We start from the raw sequence: 25,729 nt of genomic DNA, 5'->3' as shown, positions 1-25,729 counted from the left end.
CATCGTCAGAATGGGATTGGTTTCTATAGGCACTTGATAATGAAAGAAAAGCAAAAATTGAGCTAGTGAAATGTAACGATTCATTTTATTCCATTCCATTTCTTTCTTATCATTCCCTGCTAACGGCCAGCCAAAACTGGTGATAACGCAGGCGGAGTGCCCCTCGGAAAAGACTTATTTGTTTTGTCACAATGATATAGACAATTTATTGCGATATTATACCATGTTTATAATACAACAATATCGACCCCTGTGCACTGTGTGCCTCAGGTATGAAGAATGTATAATGAAATTGGGCTCTTTGAGTTTTCTTCGACTGCTCCGTAATATCCATGCTCTGCAACAGATGCACTTTGAATAATGTTCAGGTCTGTTTTGTGCAGGCAGAAATGTCTTCTGAAGGCACCAGTGAGACGTTCATCCTCACGCGAGGCACAGTTCAAGAAGTGGCACGTCATATTGTGCAGAAACAGGTAACACAGGCTATCCCTAAGTGCCCCCCCACCCTTATAAAAATTTCTAGCAACATTTTTTAGACCATCTTTAGACTATTGTTACTAGAACCTATCAGCAGTCAATCGAAGTCTTACCAACTGTGTTTATACATCCTAACAACGCTCTAGTAACACCCTAGAAACAATTGGCCGCCAACTCCCAATAGTAACGTGTTCATATGATGTTTTTAAACTTCTTACCAAATGTTTTAATGAACATTCGTCTTTATAAACGCTAGTAACATTCTTTCAAAAGAAGGATGTTCATATATTTTTTGCCAATTTCCTACCAACCAGCTATTAACATTCTTCCAATTGGAGAATGTTCGTAAACGTTCGGCCAACTTCCTAACAATCACTTACTAACATTTGTTTTATCCACCCTAGTAAAATCCTGCCAACAGCTGGCCTAGCCACGGTACTTCAATTGAAACATGTTCATAGATAGTCTGTAAACATTCTAGTAGCCGTCAACCAACACAAGGATTTAGGCTGTATAGAAACATTGTGGCCATATTTTACTTGCGCATGTGGTTATGTACTTGCTACAGACGTTTTGCTAGCCCCCTAGTAACATTTGTCCTACATACGACCTAGTAGGGTAGTGTGAACATTTGTCTCTATGTGCGAACATGTTCGTATAAGGCAATATGCAACCTAGATGGCGCATGTAGATGGAAAACAGATGAAAGTTTGCAATAAAAGGAGTTTATTCACACAATCATATTTTTATATACCAATCATATACCAACCAGCTGTTAACATAATTCCAATTGAAGATTGCTTGTAGATGTTCTGCCAACTCCCTACCAATTCCCTAATAACAAGCCTTCTTTATACACTATATTAACATTCTTCCAATTGAAGAATGTTCGTAATCGTCCGGCCAACTTCCTAACAATCACCTATTAACATTTTTTTTACACCCTAGTAACATCCTGTCAACAATTGGCCTTGCCACGGTACTTCAATTGAAACATGTTCATAGATGGTCAGTAAACATTTTAGTAACCGTCAAGTAACACAAGCATTTAGGCTGTGTAGAAACATTGCGGCAATATTTTACTTGCATGTGGTTATGTACTTGCTACAGACGTTTTACTAGCCCCCTAGTAACATTTGTCCTACATACGACCTAGTAGCATTTCTCACTATGTGCGAACATGTTCGTATAAGGCAATATGCAACCTAGATGGTGCATTTACATGGAAAATAGATGAAAATTTATAATAAAAGAAGTTTATTCACACATTAATATTTACAAAAGAGTGAGAAGTAATAGTGAAATTTATAAATATATTACATAAAAATGACTTAGTTGATTACGACATCGCAGCTGTCGCATAATCTCTAGCAGGCATCGATGACAACGTATTTTTTTACATTCAGAGCTGATGTCTCTGAGAATGTTTGCAGAGTGAACCCTGCACAGAAACAAGATGGTCAGTGTTAAAATCATGTTCAGGTTGGCGCATCACATGTATAGAGCAGCTTTTTAACAAGGTTCACATGGAAGTTCACATGAATGCAAAAATTTTAGCCGTCAACCCTGTACACTTGCAGATGAAATGGCAAGGATGGGGCACATATTGCAGTGCGTATCCTTTGCTGTGTTGTGTTTACCACGTGTTATTAAAATTAGTAAAGTCTGCAACATCGTTTCCTTAAAAGAGGGAACAGCCTAAAACTATTCTTATGACCCCCCAAATCAGTGGCCTGACTAATTTCAGTTTCCCAAAATGTTTTCTTAACCAATTGTCTGCATAAATAATTTACTCACTCAAAAAGTCATTTACATGGACAGTCACCACATTCGCACTTGTCTAAACAGTGCAACTATGTCATTGTGAACCGCGAAACTATGGGCTCAATACATCACTACCTCTCATCCTTTACAGCCAGATTAGGCAAGAGCAAGGAATGGGTTCATGATCAGACAATATTTACTACACACTAAGCCATCGCGACCGCTGTGAGAACGTAGTGTTTGTACGTTTCATCTTTATAGCAATTTCAAGCGGACCGCATGACGCGGCGTAGTTAAAGTATGTAAGAAAATAGTTCTTAATACATTTCAGGTCATTAGAGTTCGCGCTATAATAACCTACCCAAAATGCGGCATAGGAAACTTAAATAAAAAGAATATAAAAACAATATGTTTATGAAAAATGATGGAAAAGAACATACCTTTTATTACAATGTATAGACAGACAAAACTTCGGCGCAGTGCTGTCTTGAGGAACTGCTGTTCGCCACTTGCGCAGGGCGCAGTTTAAAACACGTGCAGAGCGGATATTAAATCACTATCACTTTACACGACACTACCTCGCGGCTGGCAGAGAAGGTACAGAAACGTACACATCACGTAACGAAGAAAGCGCCGTGGGCTTCGGAAGCACGGTGCTGGTTGGCGTGTATCGATCAACCAGCCACAACAGAGCATACACATTAATAGCAGCAAAAATATCTAGATTGCTGCAATACACGACCAAAAACACCTACAACGCTGCGACCGTACCAAGCCGGCGTCGCAAAAGAAATGATATCGATGGCGATGATCTCCTTGTTTGCCTCGACTAGGACCACTGCCAAATGTGTGCGCATGCACGAGAGAGGCATGTAACATTCTTCCCACCCACCCGTTTTGCCTTCACCAACGCCAAACTAAAGCCCCTCTTTACGTGCACCCCCACCATGCGAACGTTGAATGACACCAAGACATTCATCACCTATAGGTTATTTGGGTGGCGGATGCATCCCCTTCAGGAAACTGCACTTAGAGGGAGGAATGTACCTTGCGGCCGAGTTTTAAAATGAACCTGACAAGACAGCCGGCTTAATGGCCGTATTATTTTATCTTTAGAGACAATTATTGTTCATAAAACCGGCATTTTATCTGCAAGTCTAATAAGACTGGAAAAATAAAATAATATAGGGTAAATTGTGCCGTTATTATATTTTCCGCAAGAACATCCTTTAGCACTTGTCGCTTTCAAAGAAAAATATTTGCTTCATGGCGCCCAGCGCGAGATGACGCTCAAATCTATTGTAGTAGTACTTTTATGCTTAAATAGATGTCCGAAGCGTGACGGCTATGACTTTAGTGGTTTTCAGACGCCCGTAGCACGGGAAAAGCAAAGCCTTCGATAATCTGGCTCTTGGTACCCGGAATGCCATAATTACCAATGTTATAAGGGCACCGCGAAAGCTTGTCGGAGATCAGATTTTTGTCGCCGTGTTATGAAGTGATAGAACTAAATACTAGTAGGGCTTATTTAACCCTTTTCGATATGTTTTCTCAAGCAGCAAGCAACCATCGCCGTTAAGCAGATCAGTTGGCATAGTTACTTTGCCTTCACTTTGCCGTAACGTTCTATTAGTTTCCTTTAATGTGCAGAAGCCGCCGGTAGGAGGCAGGGTCGAAATCGCGCGAATAGGGTACGCGAATAAAGCTACCATTTTATGCAGTAAGGATAATTTCATTGTCTTTTTCGCGGAAAGGTGTCGGAAAGGTCTTTTCACGCTACTGTGTTGACATGTTCCAGCTTAGGGCGCATTATTTACATTGCGGAGTGCACTGACGTGATTATCTCGTTGCATAGTTAACTTGTGGCCTTGCAATAGCAGGGCGTGGTAAGGGCCTATTTACGTTCGAGCCGTCCGCCACACCATCCTCTTGCCCGCACGCATGTGGTAGGGTGAAAATTTGCAGATTTCGCAGACTGGTACACATATTTCGGTTTACACTGCATGTGCGTGCCCAGTGTATACCGAAATTTGTGAACGAGTGTGCGAAATGTGCAGGTTTCCGCACGACCGCACCCACGCGGCAAGCGGGCGGTGTCAATATTAAGTGTTAATCCGCCTTTAATTAACCAGCCCCAAGGGCGGGATAAAGCTGTGTAACTGGTACGCGGCCTGCACACTACTCCGCTATCACACCGTTAAGGTGGTGCAGCGCAAGCAAATTTTCTCGAAGTGTGCTGACGTCAGCGTACGTTCACGTAGTCCAGGGCAACCTTTAAGAAGATTAGTTCAAACAGTTTACGAACACATTTCTTTAAACATTTTAGTAGCACTCCATCAACAATTCACCATCGACTTGGATTGAAACTGTGATTTAAAACAAAGAACTCGATTCCTGAGTATGTCATATATCGGCATTAGTGTGTGTTAGAAAAATTTATTAAAAACTTTCAAGTTACTTCCCATTCTAAATATTTTTCGGCAAACGGTACGAGCTGTTGACAAAATGTTGACGTAAAGTAACGAGCCTTTTGACGGAGTACTAAAGTTGTTATTTAACAAGAATTTTTTTATAACTTCATTGCTTCCGAAGTTGGTTAATTAAGCTTGACAAATATGCAATAAAGCAGAATACGAAAAAGTGTGACTTACTCCATACAATAGTCAGTAACATGCATTTTGTCCCGTCGTCTTAGAGTGCATCGGCATACTTTAAATCTGTGACCAAGATTAGCGGGAACACCCTGTATAAAAAGGTGGGAGACGTTAGCCCAACCGAGCTAAGGGAAGTATGGAAGGTCCGAGTTGCCTATCGCATGAGCCTGACTGGAATTTTTAAATCAGCCGATAAATATGTCATACCACAGCGCATATGCATTTCGCCGAACGTTTCATTTGACACAGAAAGAAGACGACTCATTTTTCGTCTGTGATGTCAGAGACATCGTTCAGAAGGTGGAACTCTGGCGCCAGCTCCTACCGCGAGTGACGCCTTTTTGCGGTGAGCAGCTCGACCCTTTATGAGCTATTTTCATGGTAAAGAGTAAACATATAATGAAAACTGTCAACCTTGCAGAATATTTTTGTAGTTGTAAAATATTTGTGAAATATAAAACCTTGTAAAATATCCCAACATGGCTGGGCGGGGTAGCCGTCAGGAGACCATGAGGAGTAATTACGTTCCACTTCCACACTTTCTTGCTTTCCAGCCATCAAAACAAATGGAGACCCCGTTCTTATGGCTGTCCTAGATTCTCTTGGAGTGAATTTTGATTGCTCGAACACGGTAAGGACGACTGCATGCCAGACTGTAATTCCTAATTCCCGAATCAGTGATTGAACTTATAATGCGTGGTGGATAGAAAATTTGCAAAGTCAAAGATTCATCGAGTGACTTTCTCTATGTTGCCTGTAGGTAGAAACCTTACATTTGCTTGGGGAGAACAACCCCTTTTGTTCAATAACCAAATCCAAAGGGTTACGGCACCTGATCTCAGAAATAAACGTGTTAATTAAGGATGCAAACATGCATATGAGCGCAGTAGAGAGCGAGATAAGGAGGAAGGAAGGGATGCTAACCAGTCAAGAGTCCAATAGGCTACTCTACGTTGGGGGAATAGAGAAGGAAATAGAAAGAATGGAGAGAGAAGGTAACAAGCATAGTAATGGCCTATTCATCGCATGAAGTTTTGTTGACCAACCACGAAGTGAACATCATTCCAAACTGGAGTCTGAAACTAATTACTATCAATTGAATCTGGCTAAATAACGAGGATAACAGATAGACGAGAGGCCTTCCCTCATATAGATGGTGCTTAATTCTTAAAGTATGCACTTCAAACGCTATTCGGTCCTCTTTATCCCCTCCCCCCAAAAAAAAATTTAGGCAAGAGGCAAAACTCCGTCGCCTGGCAAGGCCTTGTCGCCCACTGTGCGGTTGGCGCTGCTGTCACTACATTTTATTAACATGTAGAGGACAGCGCTGGCTGTAGCTGACATTTTATGCTTAACCGTCTCTATCTCTCCTTATATTTATTCTGCCGCGGAATAGCATGAAAGAGTCGTCAAACTCAGGCTAATCTCTCTGCAATTTATTTCATAAACATTTTTTTTTCACCTGATGCAGACGCTATGGTTTTATTTTCCTAGGACGAAATAACGCATCGCTTGCAATGCAACGAAAAAGCGTAAAATTCAAAATGACGTTGTTGGGACGAACTGTATTATTGAGCTGGCACAATGTGTTCTTAAAATGATTTCGTTGTTAGGACATTTTGTTTTCAGGTTAGCTCAGACTTCGCCAGTACTTGCTTGTATATATCCCGTACTTAAAGAACACGTAAGATTTTTTGTTCGTTCATGTTTTATTGTCTTATTGCTAAGAATACACAACACTCTGCCTCTGCTGTGGTGATCGCCAATGTACTGTTCACCAACGGTGCCATTTCTCTACATCAGAACGAAATGAGGAATATTCTGGAAATGGGTATTCATCCCGATCGCATTATTTACGCCCACACTATGAAAAGCACATCTCACATGAAGTTCGCTGAGGAACAGGGCGTCACAATGATGACTTTTGATTGCATCGAGGAATTGCAGAAGGTCAAAGACAAGAAGGCCAGGTAAGGACTTGCTCCATACTACGATTTGTCACATTAATCTACACTGGATGTAAGAGCAATACATTTTTCAATAATATTTACGAAGTAGTCATCACGAAAGTAACTGACTTATGTAATTTAAAACGCCGGTGATAAAAATCAGTTTCAAGCATGAGTGAAATTGTAGCTTTGCACATATGCTGCCATTTTTCATCACCATCAGCCTCTTCGTGCTCACTGCAGAACATAAGCCTCCCCCTGCAATACTGACTGAGCCCTGTCTTGGAAGCGCGTATCTTTTCTAAAAGTACCAGATGTCAAATGAAGAATATCAAGTGTACGTTCTAATTCGGGAAATATTTCCTGTACCAACATAGAACCAACTGATGCAGTTAGTCGACCACAGCTCTCCCACAGACCATAAAAATCAGGATTTCGACAAAAGTGTAATGGTACACTGCCAAATGTTACTTCCTCCGCAGATTGCTTCTTCGAATAAAAACCGAAGACGAGGGTTGCAAATTATTGTTTAACAACAAATTCGGCTGCTCTGTGGACGATGCAAGACACATTTTGAAGTCGGCGCTTGACCTTAATTGCAACGTAATCGGGGTCACGTGAGTAATGCGTGCGTATGATCACGGTTGTTTAGTTTATTTGAACAAGTGCTGAAAAATATCGATTCTTTATTTTACCTTCAAATGCATTTATTGTGAAATCGGTTACTGTGAAACCTTCTATAGTAATACAAAGGAAATTCGAATGTAAGGCAGTATTGTAAGCAACCTATCTTAAGATTAAAAGCACCATTCAGGAAGATAACTTGAAAACCAAATTCAGGAGGATATGAAGTATTTCCATAATATGTCTGATGATTTCGTGTCCGGTTTTACAGACATATCTCAATATTGGGCCTGCATGCACAAATTATGCCTCGCCCAAGTGACAAAGTGTTGTCGTGTAGATTTTCAAGTGACAAAGGGGTTCGTGTGAATTCCTTTCTGCGTTTACCCTCAGCAGCGTATTGTCATTCGGTTTACGGCCCACTGCTGGAAGCCTATTACCATTTGTACAAGCGCGCAAAACGCTGTGCGCCGAGTCACCGCAGATGCCAGGTAGGTGATATTGGTTCTTGACGCAGTAAATAATCGTAAAGTGAATCCAATGCAAGGTATGCTGTAAGAATTTATCTGTATCAGCTTGATATTTCTAAATGTATCCGTCAACTTTTTGATCGATTAACACAAGTGACCAGCTACAGCGTCAGTGATAGGAAACGAAGCTGTCACACATTTTACGAGCACGCCGACATTTGTGCCATATTTTCTCTGTGCACGAAACCTGTGCACTGGCTAAACTAGAGCAGGCTAAACGAGAGGTTGTGTGAGCGCCAAAAACAACAGCGATAGGGTAGGAAAGGAATAATGCGCCACGAACCTGTGACTCCTTCAAAACGTTATGTGCCCTTCAGTGATGCGCTTCGAAGAAGATTAACGCCTAACATTACGCTAGATGCACGTATATAACCATATCTGAATTCCACTTGACGCAGTACTTATTATGTAGCTAATTATTTTCTGTGCGAGATGTGGTAAATTTTGTGTGCTCTATCTTAAGCCCATCAGGGACATCAGGGACACGTGTACATGTTTATTTTTCTCGGGTGACCAGGTTTCAATAGTTAGTGTGTTCCCTTCGTTTACCTGTGGTGGCCTGGTGGACGGTTTCAACATTGCGCCCCTGTCAACCGACAGTGGCGCCTTAATGAGTGCAGTCTAAGCTACCTACACAACAATTAGAGTAAACACATGTGTTTTTAGAATTGCATGGAATTTTATGTTGGCGCGTTGAGCATAACATTTGTAGTATTCTATATTTTGGCGTAACATAACGGGAGGAAATCGGGAATACCGCGTCTTTCATTGTCATGGTTGTTAAACTGTACTTCTTAATCTAGGTTCCACGTGGGATCCTTCCATGAGCACCCGGAGATATTTTGCCGCGCAATAGAGCGGGCCAGGATCGTGTTCGACATAGCAGCAGATATCGGAAAACCTATGATGGTGCTAGACCTCGGAGGTGGTTTTCCAGGTGCACTGCGTGGGGATCATAAGTTTATGCAGGTTAATTTCGTTAAATATATTTTGCGCTACTTGACTTAGTTTGAAACTTACCTAGTAACTTGATGCATGGATGGGAATGAAATTATACACACAATTAAATGTGTGATGATGTAGAAGCAATTACGCGAAGCTTTTGAGCTAAATGTAGCATCAAATATTTTCAATTTTTCTTTCAATAATGCATACAATAATGCACAAGCTGAGTTCTTATAGGGAATGAGAAATGTGCTGACTGTGTTCTATATAAACAGTTCAGATCTTATCTACACGCTCTGGTGCGTGCGCTAATAACTGTGCAGCAGTGAAGCGTATGATCAAAGGCCTTGTGCAGCACTTGTACTGCTTGCATATTGACTGTGCATTCTTTTTGATGAAACAGACCTGCGAGTGCATCAAGCGGTCAATCGATGAACACTTTCCGGAATCAAGTGGAGTGCAGATCATCGCGGAGCCGGGCCAGTTCTTCTGTCAATCTGCTTACTTCCTCGTTTTGCGGGTCATTGGCAAGAGACGCAGTGACGTAGTAATCGACGGTGAGTGTGGGAGCGCCGCATGTGGGCAGACGTTTGCGAGTCTGAGGGGGCTCGTTAACCTGCAGCTGAAACGAAGGACGAAGCGAGTAACAAACACACGCGAAACAACTTTTCACGGGATACTGCATTTACAACTAGCGAAGACGTGCAATTTAGGTGACACACCAAAACCGCACAGGAAAAACTCAATTCGAAAAGAAAGCACGATCAAATCATTGTTGCGTAACGGCACAGATGTTTTCTTATAGCAAGCGTATTGCAATGTTTAGGTATTGGACGTAAACATTTCGGGTAAACGCGAGCCTTCGCCTTAGCGCACCAGTGTTTCCCTGGTCTTCCTATTAAAGAGGGCGATGCAAGTGGCGGCGGTTTGATATCAATTTTTCTGTCGCGACAGTTAAAACCTTCAAGTTGGGTTTCCTGTGTTCGTCAGTTCGGGCGTCATTTTTGCTACGCCAAAGAAGACGATGACAAACTCGGCTATCGTCGTCGTCAGATTGCGTTATCAATCGGAGAAAAACAAAGCTTTGCTGTGTACCACCAGAATGCGAACCCCAGCGGCAGCTCATCCGCAAGTTGGACACGACCTTTTGCTGCGCAATCGCGCAAAATTTGCGCTTGCTTACTTGGGCCGGATTTTGTGCCCCACGCAAACTGTGATAGTGGCGGTGTTTCTGCATGTATTTCGGAAGTCTCAATAACCAATACTTTTGTGGACACGAACAACGTTGTGGGCACCGCAATAAAATGTTCTCGATTATATATTATCTATGAAACAACACATTTAATACCGTCCGATGCTTAGCCAATTCACGGTAGTTGGTAAGCGCCATTGTTGGGATTCGTCAATTCATTCCAGCCTTCGTTTTAACGCAATTGCTTAAGAAACAATAGCAATATCAAGATAGCCGCGTTGGCGGCGAGAGCTGACTGCTGTCGCAGTAAATGAAGTTGGAGAAGATTGAATCAAGGAAGGCAGGTGCTCCTTTTTCTTCAACTATCACTGTTGGTTCTTACAGCAAAAGCAGCATATATCTAGCACAGTTTTTTTTCGGCGTCTGTCAACAGAAAGATCTTCATGTGGGCCGATCCTGGTGATAGTGCAGAAAGAGTCGAAGCTCAATGGCCCTTACCCTTGTGGGCTCGGGTACTTGTAACGTGCCCTTGAACCACTTTCGGCGGCGAGGAACAGAAATTTTTCATACGTGGCCCGATCCCGAAGATAGTGCAATGCCGGGCCGACCCGTGGAAGAGGTGCAGTTCTCCATTAAGGGGCCCGCATACACCGCTTCGCTCCTCATCCTTCTTCACAGAGTGGTAGGGCACCGAGTTTTTTTAAAAGATTTCCTCCTACTATTGTACCAGAAATACAGAAGCTGCGTCTCTTTCTATGAACGGTCCTACTGCGACCGTCACACATATCAAACTTTTGGATATGTGTGGCATATGACATATGTGTGACATATGTGTGACATATGTATGACATATTCACGATACTAGCACGTGTTCAAGGGAACGAGCGGGTTTTTCGCGAATAACAAAAGCTGCAGGTCGATCATTTAAAAGGCAGGTGACAGACATGTTCTGGAAGACGACCCACATGAGCCAAATGCAGTGATCACGCTGTGGCAAGCAAGAATTCTGTTCCCAGAGAGGTTAAAGATTCAGCAATGGAAGCCTATGGAAACGACGGAAATTTGTACTCGATTTTCGGGACATAAACGGTAGCTGTGATAAAAACTACGGCGTCTATCGTAAACGTTTCTGCAGCTTATGTAGTTCGGAGACTCAGCTTTTGATTGGTGCCTATCTTGATTCTCTATACGTGGCGTAACATTGTTCCCAAAAGCAATTTTTGAGACACAGTCGTGCAAGTTCACGTGGTATCTATTAAAACCCGAGCGTATCACTCGTGGCAACCTCGGAAGCCTTGACCGATTCGTTAAACCGCTTGTAACTATCGTTCCGCGTCAGGGTTGCAGCGATTCGACGCCGTGATATCGTTTTTTACTGCCGCCTAGGACTGAGTTCGACAGTCTTCCACCAGATGGCCGAAACACAAAACTCACGCTTTGGCTTCAGTTTTGGTTTTTTCAAGAGGGCTCTTCGAATACTATATTTTCTATTTTTATTTCTTAAAACGTAGGAATGGGTTGCTTGTTTGTTAAGACATTGCTTTCATGATCATATATTATTTCTTGGACAACATAACAACACGCATGCGCATGTCTGTGTTACGTTAAAAAAATATAGTATCGTGCCTTGTAGCATGGACATACTCAGGAATTCTGGACATTTCCCCTTGACCATCCTGTGTGTAATGCATATGCGTAACTCAATGGGCTAAATTTCAGACAATTTTATTATAATAGCCGAGTATCAACAAGTTTCAGCTGTCTGTGCCAAGAGGGTAGTCTTTTGTAACAACATATGCATTTGTGGCACTTAGTCGGAACATTGGGTATGCGTTAAAGCAGTGTTTTGGTCGAGAATGGGCGGTTATGTCACACGACAGGAGCAAATGGTTTTGTACCCTATGGGCAGAGAGCACATTGACTTGAAGAAGCACCAAATTTAAACCGTAAAGCCATTTATTACAGCTGGCCGCTATCTTGTACACGTTAGAAAAGCCGACTTTCGATTACGCCTCGCGCGATTGTCCAGGCTGCGCCGATATCGCGGCCAAGGCGAGTCTAGTCCAATCGCGTGAGGCGAAGTCAAACGTCGGCTTTTCGAACGTGTACAAGACAGCGGCCCTGGAGTTCGAACAATGATTGCAGAACGAGTGCCATTCAGTCTGTTTGCACGCGCATGTTTTTGCGAGGCAGCAGCGAAGGACAGGGAGTGTATATCCGTGTACACGCCTTGAGCGTGCTTGCGTGTGTACTTGCATTTGCGTGTGCGCGCATGTTTGTGTCTTCGTATTTGAATCTGCGTGTGCAAGCATAGGCGCGTTTGTGTGTGCGTGCAGTTTCGTGTGCCTGCGTGCGTACATTTTTGTACATGTGTGCACGCGTGGACGCGTATAAATATGAATGCGGACAAATAATTGTCGTCTCTCTCTCTCTCTGTGCGTGTGTGCGCGCGCGCGTGTGTGTGTGTGTGTGTGTGAGCACTTCCCCGCTTACGCCTACTCTCCGGGTTGAATGGTATATCGAGTTTATTTAAACCCGTATTTAAATCTACGAGACAAGAGCGAATTACTCTGCATTTATAGCACTATATCTTTCGGAAAGCGAAATCAAGGCAAAAAAAAAAGCAAGATGCCTGAGCCGTCAATGTCGCCGCCCCAAATTTCGTCACGATGGCACCGTCACTATTGGCACGACTCCGTGAGCCGCTACCGGCAGATCACTGTCTTCAAGCCAGCGACGCGCTAAACCTGCACCATCGTTGCGTCATGCGTCGCTTCTACAACCAAGCAAGCTTTCGGTGGCACACGCTCACTGGTATATTGATATTTTTTTTTTTTAAATTATAGGGTTTTACGTGTTAAAACCACTTTCTGATTATGAGGCACGCCGTAGTGGAGGACTCCGGAAATTTCGACCACCTGGGGTTCTTTAACGTGCACTTAAATCTAAGTACACGGGTGTTTTCGCATTTCGCCCCCATCGAAATGCGGCCGCCGTGGCCGGGATTCGATCCCGCGACCTCGTGCTCAGCAGCCTAACACCATAGCCACTGAGCAACCACGGCGGGTGGTATATTGATATTAAAGCTGTGAACTACTTGCCTTCGAATAAACAGTGTTAAGGGGAAGCTTTAGCTCGGGTGCTCCTATCTAAATTCATGTAAAAGGAGAATTCGTTTTTCTGGGCAACCACTGCACCAAATTTGGCGAGGTTTGTTGCACTTAAAAGAAAGATTTAAAATGTAGTGACTGTTGGTTTCGAATTTTCGATTTAGGTAGGTCGTCAATTTTTTTTTATTAGGAAGTGACAAAAATCAGACATTTTCAGAAAACGAAACTATCAAGTTTACAGCGCTGTAACTCAGCAAAGAAAAATGATGCAACAAATATGTGAATTGCATCTAATAGTACATTTAAAGCGGACAAAATTTACACGTTACACATGAATCTCTAAAAATTCAGTAATATGTACATGGAGCTTTTGCGGAAGCCTTGTACACAATGTAAGAAATTCCCGTAACATATCAAACGTCATGTCAAGTTTGTGCGCTTTCAATGATCTAGTGGATGTCGTTTACAGAACCGCGATATGTGTTCTTGATGCAGAGCTAATTATTTAAAAAGTTTGTGCTTCTATTCTTTTTTACTTTCAAATTTCCGAAAAATTTTTAAACAAAATTGAGGCCCTAAATATAAATTCCGCTTGCAACAGTCACTAGAAATTAACTTTCTCTGTCAAATGCAACCAATTTTATTAAAATTGGTCAGGGGTTATCTGAGAAAAACGTTTTTGCGTCTTGCATCTATTTGAATAAGCCGCGTCGAAGTTGGGCCCGAGCTAAAGCTTCCTGATAATAAGAGTCGAAAGCGGTCTGGCCACCAGGAACACGCTTACGGAGCCATATAATTGACATCAGAAAAGGCTACGTGCGTTCAGGTTAACTTTAGAGATTTTCTAAAGCGTTCGTGTACCATGTATCGGTTGCACGTTATACAGATCCTCAGGTGCGCAAAATTAATCAGGACTCCCGATCCACGGCAACTTTCATAACTAAGTCATAGTTGTGGCACGTGAAATACTAGAATTTCATTATTTGACGAGCAGCTTAGACGCAGGTCTTACTGGCTAGCCCGTGGACAGATGTCAACATTTGCCGCCTAATGCAAGAACACCTAAGTCCCACGCATTAGGGGTACATTAATGATATACACGTGGCCAAAAATAATCTGGAGAACCCCACTATGCAGCATGCCTCATTATGAAATTCGGGTTTTGGCACGTAAAACCCCAGAATTCAATTCATTCAGGTAAAATTTTACTCCTGAACCCACTATCTTCCTTCTTTGTTGTGAACTGTCGACATCATTTCATTGTATCGTCCTATTGATCTTGAGTAGCGGGTTAGGCATGCCTCCAAGCAAACCTGTACAGGATCGAATAACTCTCTCTTATACACTACCTCGCTGAAATAGGCAAGTCGCATGTTCGACCTACACGGAGCGCCGGTCGAGGTGTGTGTGTGTGTGCGTGTGCGTGTGCGTGTGCGTGTGTGTGTGTGTGTGTGTGTGTGTGTGTGTGTGTGTGTGTGTGTGTGTGTGTGTGTGTGTGTGTGTGTGTGTGTGTGTGTGTGTGTGTGTGTTGCAGGCATCCGGTATACCATAGCGATCAGGCAGGGACGAGACGATTTCTAGTGCGAAACTGGCACGGTTTATTCAATGGTTGGTAAAAGGTAAGAAGAAGACAATCAAGTGAAAAGTGCATTGCGAAGCCCCTTTAATAGGCTCTCTAAAATCGTGGGCGGGATCTTGCTCACGTCAACGTCACGTGACAGGCACTGTGCCTGGTTTGTGGATGGGCGTCTCCCAATTTCACTGAGCCGGTACGGGCCTGCCTCCGCAGGTACCAAGCCACCAGGTCCGGGATCGGAGGCGCCTTTCCTTTCTTGACGTGGTAAGCCTTCGTCGTGGCTTTGCAGCTGCTCTCACTTTCAGTGAGCCTGTAGGTCCGGGTGGGGCGGTTCGATCTGTCCTTCTAAGCGACGTTGGTTCGCGGAAGTTCTCCTGTAGAGCTTGACAGTTCGTGGAAAGGGCGTCGGGTTGAGGATATGCGGCTAATCGATCGTCCCAGTTGACGTCTTCACGAGTGTTTCTCTGCTGGCGGAATCCCGGGGTCCTGTCTGGTTCGCGGAAAGGGTTTCCATGCACACACACAAAAGGGCCTGTAAGCACTGCGGGTCCCTGCCATACCGGTCATCCACTCGAGACAACCATGGCGAATTAGGAAGTCAACATTCGTTTCGATGAGGCATGGTGGTCGAGCATCCTTTTTGCACGCGGTGCTACACGCCAACCATAACAGCATCTCCGGCGGGGGAGGAAGATCCCGACACGTAGGGGCGAGGGGTCGGCATTTCAGTAGCAGAATTTCCTTCAGGGGTGACGAACCCTTGGCTCGTAGCTGGTAGATTCCTGGGAGTCGTTCATCAGTCCTCGTGGTGCTCTTGTGTCTTTTCTCCCTGGTCCGGTCCGGTGACTGGACTTGCAAACCGGTCTTGCAACTTTTCGTCTCCTATTTGGGCAAGCAATCACTCCAGAACAGTACCAGACCCCCAAACACAAAGCTGCGAGCACAAGGGCACCCTCCCCCAAGACACACCGGGCTTTACAAAAAAAAAAAAAAAAAATGAGAACCCGCTACTGTTTTCCCATTCCTTTCGTGCGTACTACCCCCCCCCCCCCCCCTGTACACTAAAGACAGCCATTTCTTGAAAGCGTTAAGACGTCTTTACTAAAATCAGCTCACAATCAACTACAACTTCGCAATAATGAAAAAAACGTATGAAAAAAATACACAGGCAAGAATGCCACGGAAACCCGAGCGAGCACGAGGCATTCATTACTCTAGGGGCAACGACTCAGACCTTCGGCATTGCCGTTACGTTTACCCTTCTTGTAGCGACTATCCAAGGTGACTGTTGAAGAGCTAACCTCCAGCGCAAAAAGTGACTGTTTTTCATCGACGTGGACTGCAGCCATGTGAGGGGACAGTGCTCAGTTTCTGTGGTGAACCTCGAACCAGCGATATAGCAAGCTAGCTTCTGCGCCGCCCATACTACGCAGGCGCATTCCTTTTCCGATGCACTGTATGCTTCCTCGTGAACTGAAAGCTTTCTACTGGCGTACAGTGAAGGGTGTTCGTTTTTGTCATCTCTCTTTTGACAAAGCACCACCCCGATACCCCTGTTGCTGGCATCACACTGAAGAATGAATGGCTTACAGCAGTCAGGCGCGTTCAACATTGGCTGACTCGTTAGTGCTTTCTCTAGCATACTAAAAGTCTTTTCTTTTTCATCATCCCATTTAACCGTTTTTGGTTCTGTTGTTCTGAGAGCATTCGTTAAAGAACTTGCAATCTCGAAGTAATGCGGGATATATCGTTAGTAATAACCCGCCAAGCCAAGGAATGACCTGAGTGCGTGGTTGCAGGAAGTTGTCTATTGCGGTCAGTTTAACCTCGGAAGGCCGACGATGGCCTTGCCCTATTACGTGACCTAGATAAGGTATTCCGCGCGCCCTAATTGGCATTTGGGAGCCTTGACAGTTAAGTTGGCCTCTCGTAGACGACACAAGACGGTTCGCAAGTGTTGCATGTGGTCCGCCCATGATGAAGAAAAGATTGCTATGTCATCGAGATACGGAAGTGTGTGTGTGTATGTGTGTGTGTCCTCCATTCCTCGTGGCACCAGGTCGATAAGGCTAGAGAAGCAATATGGCGCATTCTTCAATCCAATGCTCAGGACTTTCGGCCGAAAGGTTCCCATCGGGGAAATAAACGCCGCCAGCCTGCTTGCCCTCTCGGTCAACGGAACCTGCTAGTACCCTCTGACTAAATCGAGCGTAGAGATGAAATTAGCACTGCTTACTTTCTCAAGCCTTTCCTCGATATGTGATATTGGGTAGGTCTGGTCCTTCGTGATTAAGTTGAGTTGGCGGTAGTCGATACACGGTCGCGGCTCCTTTCTTGGGATCTCAACCAAGATAAGAGGCGACGTATAATCACTCTCTCCTGGTTTGATTACAACTAGCTCTAGCATCTTCTTTACTTCGGCGGCCCTGACTTGACGTTGATGAGGTGAAACGCGATAAGCTTTCGAACGAACTGGGTCCGAGGAGGTTAACTCTGTATCGTGAACGATCGCAGTGGTCCTGCCAGGTGTGTGTGAAAATATGTCTGAAAATATGTCTTTAAATTCAAACACAAGCTCCCTCAGTTCGGCCCTTTGACTGGCAGTAAATTCCCCCTGCACTACTAGCTTGTCAATGGTCTCGTGAATGTCTTTTGCCCCCATTACTGATGTTAACTCCGGAAAGTCGACAGGTATCTCCTCAGGTTGGTTAAGGGACATGATCACAACGGCCTCCCTCTGCCGGTACGGTTTATGTAGATTACTGTGATACACTTGTGGTGTCCTTCGTTTTCCCGGTACCATGGTTACCTAGTTTGTTTCAGACAATTTCTGAGTTACGTCAACAGGTCCTTCCCATTGAACCTGTAGTTTGTTTTTCAATGAGGATTTCAGGATCATTACCTTTTCCCCAACTTCAAAGCGTCCTGTTCGAGCCATCCTGACATAGTAATGCTTAGCATTGCTTTGCGTCTTACGCATTTCCTGCCCTGCCAATTCTTGAGAAGTGTGCAGACGGTCCAACAGGTCTAGCACGTATGCCACAATTGAAGGATCGTCTGCCCGGCCTTCCCAGGCTTCTCGAACAATGCGAAGACAGGACCGAAGGCAGCGACCGTAAACGAGCTCTGAAGGGGAAAAGCCTGTTGATTCGTGCGGTGCAGTTCGAAGCGCGAACATTGCTGCAGGCAAGCAACCCTCCCAAGTGGCATTGTGCTCATAACAAAGGGCTCGCAAAAGCCGTTTCATGACTGAGTGGACTTTCTCTACCGCGTTTGACTGCTGGAGGTACCCTGAGCGATGAGTGATTTTAATACCACACGTTTCCAGAAACGTCGAGGTCAGTGTGCTCGTAAAGACGGATCCTTGATCTGACTAGATTTCTGTGGGAAACCCTACTCGCGCGAAGATAAACAAAAGCGGGCTAACAATCTCCACCGAGCTTAATATTTGAGGGGCACTGCGTCTGCAAATTTCGTTGCGGAGCATAGTACAGTAAGAACATGTCGATAGCCAGACTGCGTTGCAGGAAGGGGTCCCACTGTGTCTATTATGAGCCTGCAAAATGGGTCCGTGATAATGGGAACAAGTCTTATTGGCTCTTTAGCCTTATCTCCGGGCTTGCCTATGCGTGGGCATGTGTCGCAGCTTCCTACGAATGCTTCCACTTCCCGAAAGCAGCCGGGCCAGTAAAATTCCTGCAGTAAGCGGTCCTTTGTCTTTCGAACGGCCGCGAGCTTGCTTTCCTTGGAACACGTGAGGACTAGCGCTATTCCTTCACTAAAGCCGATTCCCCTGCGTCGCAGCCGATCCTCAGATTTATTATAAAACAAATGTGGATACTGTGGCGGGAGATTTGCCGAGACGGCGGCTACAGTGTCTAGTACTCCAAAAGGGGCTTCGATACGAATCTTGGCCACAGGGAGAGAAACACTGGACATCTCTAAGGCTTGCCTTATCCAAGCACATTATCCCTTGAACTGGCCTTCCTCTACATACGACGGATGCACCACGTCCACTGTGGCTGCCGAGTCGCGAAGCACCCTACACAGTTTGCCGTTTACCACGACATCTCGAGTGTACGGTTCTAGCAAGTTCAGATTTTCCACGTTACTACTTAGTGACATCAACACTAGTTTGGGATTTCTGCACCTCACGGAGATATGTCCCGTTTGCTGGCAGTTGTAGCAAACTACTGGTTTCTTTGCCTCGAAAGCTTTTTCCTTTTGCCTTTCTGCCCTCCATTCAGGTGACTCCTCCTTTACCTCGCTGTCCTTGTCACTAATTTTCGCCGAATCTGACCTTTCCTTTGATTTATACCGACTCGACTTTGACCATCGCTTTGGCTTGCCGGGTAGGTATTTATTCATCGCCTTCTTAGGAGCTTCGTTGCCTTCGAACACACGGCGAGTTACGTACCCCTCAGCGAGATCGGCCGCTCTCGTCATAGTGTCTACGCCTGGCCTATCCTGAACCCAGTACTTGATGTTTTGTGGCAGCCGGCGGTAGAACTGTTCTAAAGCAACGCACTGCATTGTCTTTTCGGCGTCGCCGAGTGCATCCTCTTCTCTGAGCCATTCCTTCAGGTTTACCTCCAAGGTGTATGCAAAATATGAGTATGACTCACTTTTGGTCTTCTCGACTTCTCTTAATTTTCGACTGAATGCTTCTGCTGATAATATATACTTTTTAAGCAGATTCGCTTTGACTTCATCGAAGTATTCTGCTTCTTCTTTTGCCATGCGGGCAATGATGTCAGCTACCTCACGTGGCAGTAACGTAAGCAAGCGTTGCGGCCATGTCTTTTTCTTGCGAATTTTGCCTTCTCACACACGCGCTCAAATTACACCAGAAAAAGACCTATGTGCCATCTTACTGCGTAGGAGGTGCCATCAAGTCTGCCATTAGGCGATCGCTTTCGCGCGCCGCTGTGCTACGTCTTTCAGTAATTTGCTCACGTCAACGTCCCGTGACAGGCACTGAGTCTGGTTTGCGGATGGCCGTCTCCCACTTTCAGTGAGACGATACGGGCCCTCCTCCGCCGATACCAAGCTCCTAGGTCCGGGATTGGAGGCCCCTTTCCTTTCTTCCAGGCGACGTTGGTTCGCGGAAGTTCTCCTGTAGAGCTTGACATTTCGTGGAAAGGGCGTCGGATTGAGGATATGCGGTTAATCGATCGTCCCAGTTGACGTCTTCACGAGTGTTTCTCTGCTGGCGGCATCCCGGGGTCCTGTCTGGTTCGCGGAAAGGGTTTCCACGCGCACACACACACAAAAGGCTCTGTAAGCACTGCGGGGCCCTGCCAGACCGGTCATCCACTCGAGACAGCCATGGCGAATTAGGAATTCACCCTTCGTTTCGATGAGGCATGGTGGTCGAGCATCCTTTTTGCACGGGGTGCTAACGCCAACCGTAACATTACCCAAGAGTAGTTGCTTCCCATGCTGCGTCGCGGTAACATGCTCATGTTGTCACACGCGAACGATTTCGCTTGGTGTCAGTTTTATGGGCGCATTATTTGGGTGCACTAACAAATCTCCTAAAACGAAGTATTACGCGCTTGCAATGACTAGGAAGCATTGCTGGAAGCAACCCAATATAAGCATTTGCTTTTCCGTTAACGCGAGAACTGGCTGCTTTTGGAGGAATGGCTCTACGTTCTAAGGCGCGCAACATCGGCGATATCACTCACAGCTAACGCTAACCACAGTAGTTTCAATCTGCAAGAATATTAGGAAGTACCATTGTAGAACTAGAAAATTATCCTAAATTTCTTGGCTTAAGTATTGTTGCAGGATTGTCTGGCACGCAAGGACAGGTGCAGAACATTAGTAGGCTTCCGATTCGAACCGGTTGAAAGAGAACGCAGACACTTCTGCAACACGACAAGAATTTTTGCTCAAGATAGTTAGATACAACGTCATAAGAGCATGCTGACGCTTTTGAATGGATCCATAAAACATGTTGGTATGATCATATGAGAGCACGAATACGTTGGCTATGAGATAAAATGTAGGCAGATTCAGTTCAGCGCATACGTGCTTCGGTTGCCATGTTGGAGCAATTTGAGCAATCAAAAGCAATTAGCGATTTCTCAGGAGTATGCGGTAATTAAAATGGGACCTTATTTTCATTATGAAGGCAACATTGTGACTGTAGCTGTTGGGTTAATTTTTTTTTCTGCCTATGATATAATTACACCGTAGCTGCCTCTTGTAATTCATGCAGCGGTACAGGATTAGATTTCACTCGCAGCTGCGCTCAACCTCTAAGTATAGCATTGCTGAGGTTAATGTTTTATTCTCCGCAAAATGTTATCTTATTGGAGTAACCCTTAGTTACGTAACAGCTCGACATTGGCATAAAAAAATCTGGGGAATATGAATCGCTAGCGAACATTTAGCCACAACGTGTCAAACATGGCACCTCTCTTTTTCGCAATCTATCCGGTACATTGAAATTGAGTGGTACACTGCAAGTGCACCAACAACGCAGGGCACACCACATATTGACGGTTGCACATCTACACAAGAATAGAACTGAAATGTCTCGCTTCTGTAGTTTTTTCCAAATTATTTATCGCGATTATTCACCAAACTAAACTTATTGACTCTATATTCCTTTCGTTATATCTTAAACAGGGGTTCCTCATCGACATCAGGATGTCTTTCTGAATGAGAGCAAGAACAACTGTATTTCTCCCATCTGCGACTTCATAGACGTGAAGATAATGCCGTTGGAGGTAAGTTTAGCGTTGAACAATCGCACGTTACGGCATATATGACATTCAATTTGGTTAATGCTCTCCAAACCCACCAGACATTGCCTACCATGTTGGCTAATTAGAGTAAATTTTGAATTTCGACGTACTAAACACTCTGCGAATATGTTTAATCCTGAGACGTTATAACGTAAAGCATTCCATCCTGATTTTATTCATATTGCCCACATCAACTTTACGTAATCGCCAACGCAAGAACGGGCGGTGACACGCAAGGTAAGTTTAACAGCCCAATCAAACGCTCTCTTCGTTCATAAGAGGTGATTTTTGTTTGGATTCAAAGCGAATACCATCGACTACTGTGACAGCACTTACCTATCAAATTGGCTGACGAGAGGCGAGGAGCAGATAGAAGAAGAGAGCGTTTCAGTTAGGCTGAGTGTGCGCAGTGAAAATAAATAATCGAGTGAGGCGAGTGGTGCCTGCGTCTCCGCTTGGTCCACTTCCCCTTGCTTATAGGTTGCGGTGGTTCTCGCCGACCACTGCTGCAGGGTGCAGCAGCACATTAGAAACACCGCTAGAACGGATGCTTGGTGAATAAAATTTGGAAGAGCTTTCGTGCTTACGTTCATAAATAGGTCAAAAAACGTTATACCGTCACGCAAGTTTTTTTGTTATACGCTAAGAAATCGATCCTCGCTGGCAGTTATGAGCAGCCAGTGCCAGTGAGATCGGAAGGGAGCCCTGTTCTATTCCTTTCGGAAGTGGGCCCCCACTCTCTGGCTATGAGAAAAAAAGTCAACCTTTGTTCGGTATATCCATGTATTTTAGTGTATACACGTCAAATCGACATTGTGCGTTTTCGCCGTTTTGTGATGTCGAGTGACAGGCGAAGTAGGCGGAGCGCGAAAACAGTTTGGCCAATTTCAGAAAGCTAATAGCGACATATACGTAGAATCGGAAACAAATTTGCTTCGTTTGTTCGGCCTAACGATGCATATTCAGTGTGTAAACATCATATCGTGATGGGCAGTTTTCGGGATTTTCGTTAAGTCTTGTTACAGGCAAGTGAAGCGCTCTTTGCCGAAGAAAATGTTTGACGAATTGCGGTGGGGGGCTCACGAAGGAAACGGAATCGTAACAAACTTCAATAGTTTTGCATTAAGGGCACCTGCTAACAACAAAAGATATTTCGCTGCTTCAAATACTGATAAAACTTAGGGTTCGCTGAACTAATACGATACCGTAACCGGCCCTGAACGATAAAAAGTTGTCCCTGACAACACTTCATAAGGGATATCTAAAGGACTCTATTTCTTTCGAGATACCTCCGCCGACATCTATAAAGCTTTACTGAACTGATGCAGTCTAACTAGAATAGACCCGTTATCCTATTTGTCTCTACCCCTTGGAAAATAAACATTGTAAATTTTACTCACTTATACTACGATCAACATGTCACTGGCACAGGATAGCAGTGTTAATATTGACTTCTGATGCAAACTGACATATTTGAACCAAATTTCTCACTGCAAGTCCTGCTGTCCTTTTTTTTGTATTTGGCACTGCAGGAGCCACGGGAGAGGCCCATGGATGTGTTAACCACACTATGGGGTAGTACGTGCAACCCCCTAGACCGCATCGCTGATATGAAGCTGTTCTTTGACGTGAATGTCGACGAGTGGCTCGTGATGGATAACATGGGCGCCTACACGTTGAGCTTTGTGAGCGGCTTCAACGGAACCGGATTTCCCACTGTTCACTACATAGCACCACCTTCGACCATAGATCTGGTTAAACAAACTGTTGAAAGTTCTCCCATGCGCAGTGGCTACCGCCAGCCAGAAGAAGCTCTCAAGCTGAAGCGTGTACGGGACAAACCAGAACTTGTGTAGGGGAACTACTCTGCAGTCATGTGACGTCAAGGTGATACCAGCAGTCACCCGCACGAACTTCTTTACAATACCTGTTGCACTAAAACTGTTCAGATTACAACACCCACTTCGTTTTATCTAATGTACCAATAGCACACCGAAGCTCTCGTTACGTTCCACGTCATCAAGAAAACGATTTTGTTGGAGACGTAGGTTCAGGCAAGCCTCGCAAGCAAGGATGTCGTTCCTATCTCGTGTCTCGCGACTTTCGCTTGTTTTTTAGTGGCATGGTGCCACACTTTGCTTATAGCGTAGAATCCCATTAAAGGAAACGTAAAGATCCCGGATAATTATGTTCTGTTTGACAGGAGTTTTGTTAATTCAGAAAGACGTGCAGAGTTGAAGCACTATGCATAGTATATCATCCGACCACTTTACATATGTTAAGTATAAGGAAGTGAATTTAGCAGCTAGTTTGTCTCGTGGTTTTGGCGTGGCCTACGGCTACTACATTGAGAAGGCTTCGTTAGTTTGATTTCGAGGAGGCGCCGGCGACGTATAAGAACAAAAACACAGCTCCTGCCGAAGTAGTTGCCTAATGACACGCAGTCGTGCTGCTGAGTAGGTCCCGAGAGTCCAAATTATGGAACGGTGCGCTTTAAGGCGTCTGCAATTTCTGTTGTTTTACACGCAAGCGTACATCTCCCGTCGGTGAAAACGGCGAGATTATGTGTGTCGCCGCGAGAGAAGCGAACGCCAAAGGTGGAAGGCGCTTGGAGGTGGAGTAGAGAATCGCGCTCCGGGGATGGTATGGAAGAGCGCATCCAGCGAGCGCAAAGCATTTGACCCATACATACATACATACATACATACATACATACATACATACATACATACATACATACATACATACATACATACATACATACATACATACATACATACATAATACATACATACATACATACATACATACATACATACATACATACATACATACATACATACATACATAATAAAACTGCTATAACCTGATACACGACGGCAGTGTACGGATTTTTTGCGAATTTGTCTCTCATTCGCATGCGATTATATTATATTGAAAAACCACTCTGAGCAAACTTAAGCTAAAACGAACATGACAACATAGCTGCACTTACCATCATGTCCCAACGTGCAGTTGAACAATCTGTACTGTAGAGTAACTTGAACTTCACTTACGTGCTGAAACATTCGACAAGAAATGGACACATCTTTAATAAAAGAAAAAATCATAAAGAGCAAAAAAGAGCGAAATCCCATACGTCCATCTACGCAGGTTCAAACCAGAATAATAGTTCCGTTTCTCAGTAATGGTGTATCTGTGCAGCCAACATACAGGTTGTTCTGCATAACTTGAACTAAAGTTTTAAAAAATGAAAGGCACTCCGGACGCGACTTGAACCGAATGCATAATGTTGGCACTGGCCTAGAGTTACTCAGGCTATTTCTTATTTTCCCCTTAACTAACAGAATCATCATCATCATCGTCGGCGTCGTCGTCGTCGTCGTCGTCGTCGTCATCATCATCATCATCAGCCCGGCTACGCCCACTGCAGTGAAAAGGCCTCTCCCATACTTCTCCAACTATCCCGGTCATGTGCTAATTGTGGCCAAGTTGTCCCTGCAAACTTCTAAATCTCATCCGTCCACCTAACTTTCATCCGCCCCTGCCACGCTTCCCTTCTCTTGGAATCCAGTCCGTAACCCTTAATGACCATCGGTTATCTTCCCTCCTTATTGAATGTCCTGCCCATACCCATTTGTTTTCCTTGATTTCAACTAAGATGTCATTAACTCGCATTCGTTCCCTCACCCCAATCTGCTCTCTTCTGATCCCTTAACGTTACACCCACCATTCTTTCCATAGCTCGTTGCGTCGTCTTCAATTTAAGTAAAGCCCTTTTTGTAAGCCTCCGGGTTTCTGCCGCGTAGGTGAATACTGGTAAAAAACAGCTGTTATACACTTTTCTCTTGAGGGATAATGGCAACCTGCTGTTCATGATATGAGAATGCCTGCAAATTAGATTAGTTATGTTTAGTTAATCAACTTTTTTAAGTATTGGCTGCAGACCCAAGTGCGATATGCAAAGTTGTAGAGCACCTTAAAAAATCTCTCAATAAATTGTTTCCAACACCATATGTCTCACGTGGTCCTTTTTTTCCGCGTTCGCCCGCGAAATATGAAAAAAATATATATACCATGTGACTGGGCACTTGCGCGCTGTTATTGCGCTGCTCTTAAGCGCGCGATGGAGTAACAAGGTCGGCTGCAG

General features: G+C 44.4%; 1 protein-coding gene and 1 long non-coding RNA gene across 2 annotated transcripts; both read left to right on the top strand.

Annotated features, from left to right (window-relative positions):
- The first annotated feature begins 387 nt into the window (after positions 1-387).
- Positions 388-5,511, top strand: LOC140215938 (uncharacterized). The gene is made up of 3 exons (XR_011892533.1): positions 388-473; positions 5,145-5,241; positions 5,450-5,511. It is a non-coding gene; the product is annotated as an uncharacterized lncRNA (long non-coding RNA).
- Positions 5,512-7,942: 2,431 nt separating this feature from the next.
- On the top strand, positions 7,943-24,430 carry LOC126541950 (ornithine decarboxylase-like). The gene is made up of 4 exons (XM_055077024.2): positions 7,943-8,967; positions 9,347-9,500; positions 21,461-21,561; positions 23,112-24,430. Exons 1-4 carry the CDS (start codon positions 8,902-8,904, stop codon positions 23,433-23,435), a joined length of 645 nt encoding a protein of 214 aa, XP_054932999.1. The 5' UTR covers positions 7,943-8,901; the 3' UTR covers positions 23,436-24,430.
- The last annotated feature ends 1,299 nt before the right edge of the window (positions 24,431-25,729 follow it).

Source organism: Dermacentor andersoni, chromosome 2 (assembly GCF_023375885.2).
Source record: "Dermacentor andersoni chromosome 2, qqDerAnde1_hic_scaffold, whole genome shotgun sequence".
NCBI classification, from domain to species: domain Eukaryota; kingdom Metazoa; phylum Arthropoda; class Arachnida; order Ixodida; family Ixodidae; genus Dermacentor; species Dermacentor andersoni.
This window is presented reverse-complemented; position numbering and strand designations above follow the sequence as displayed.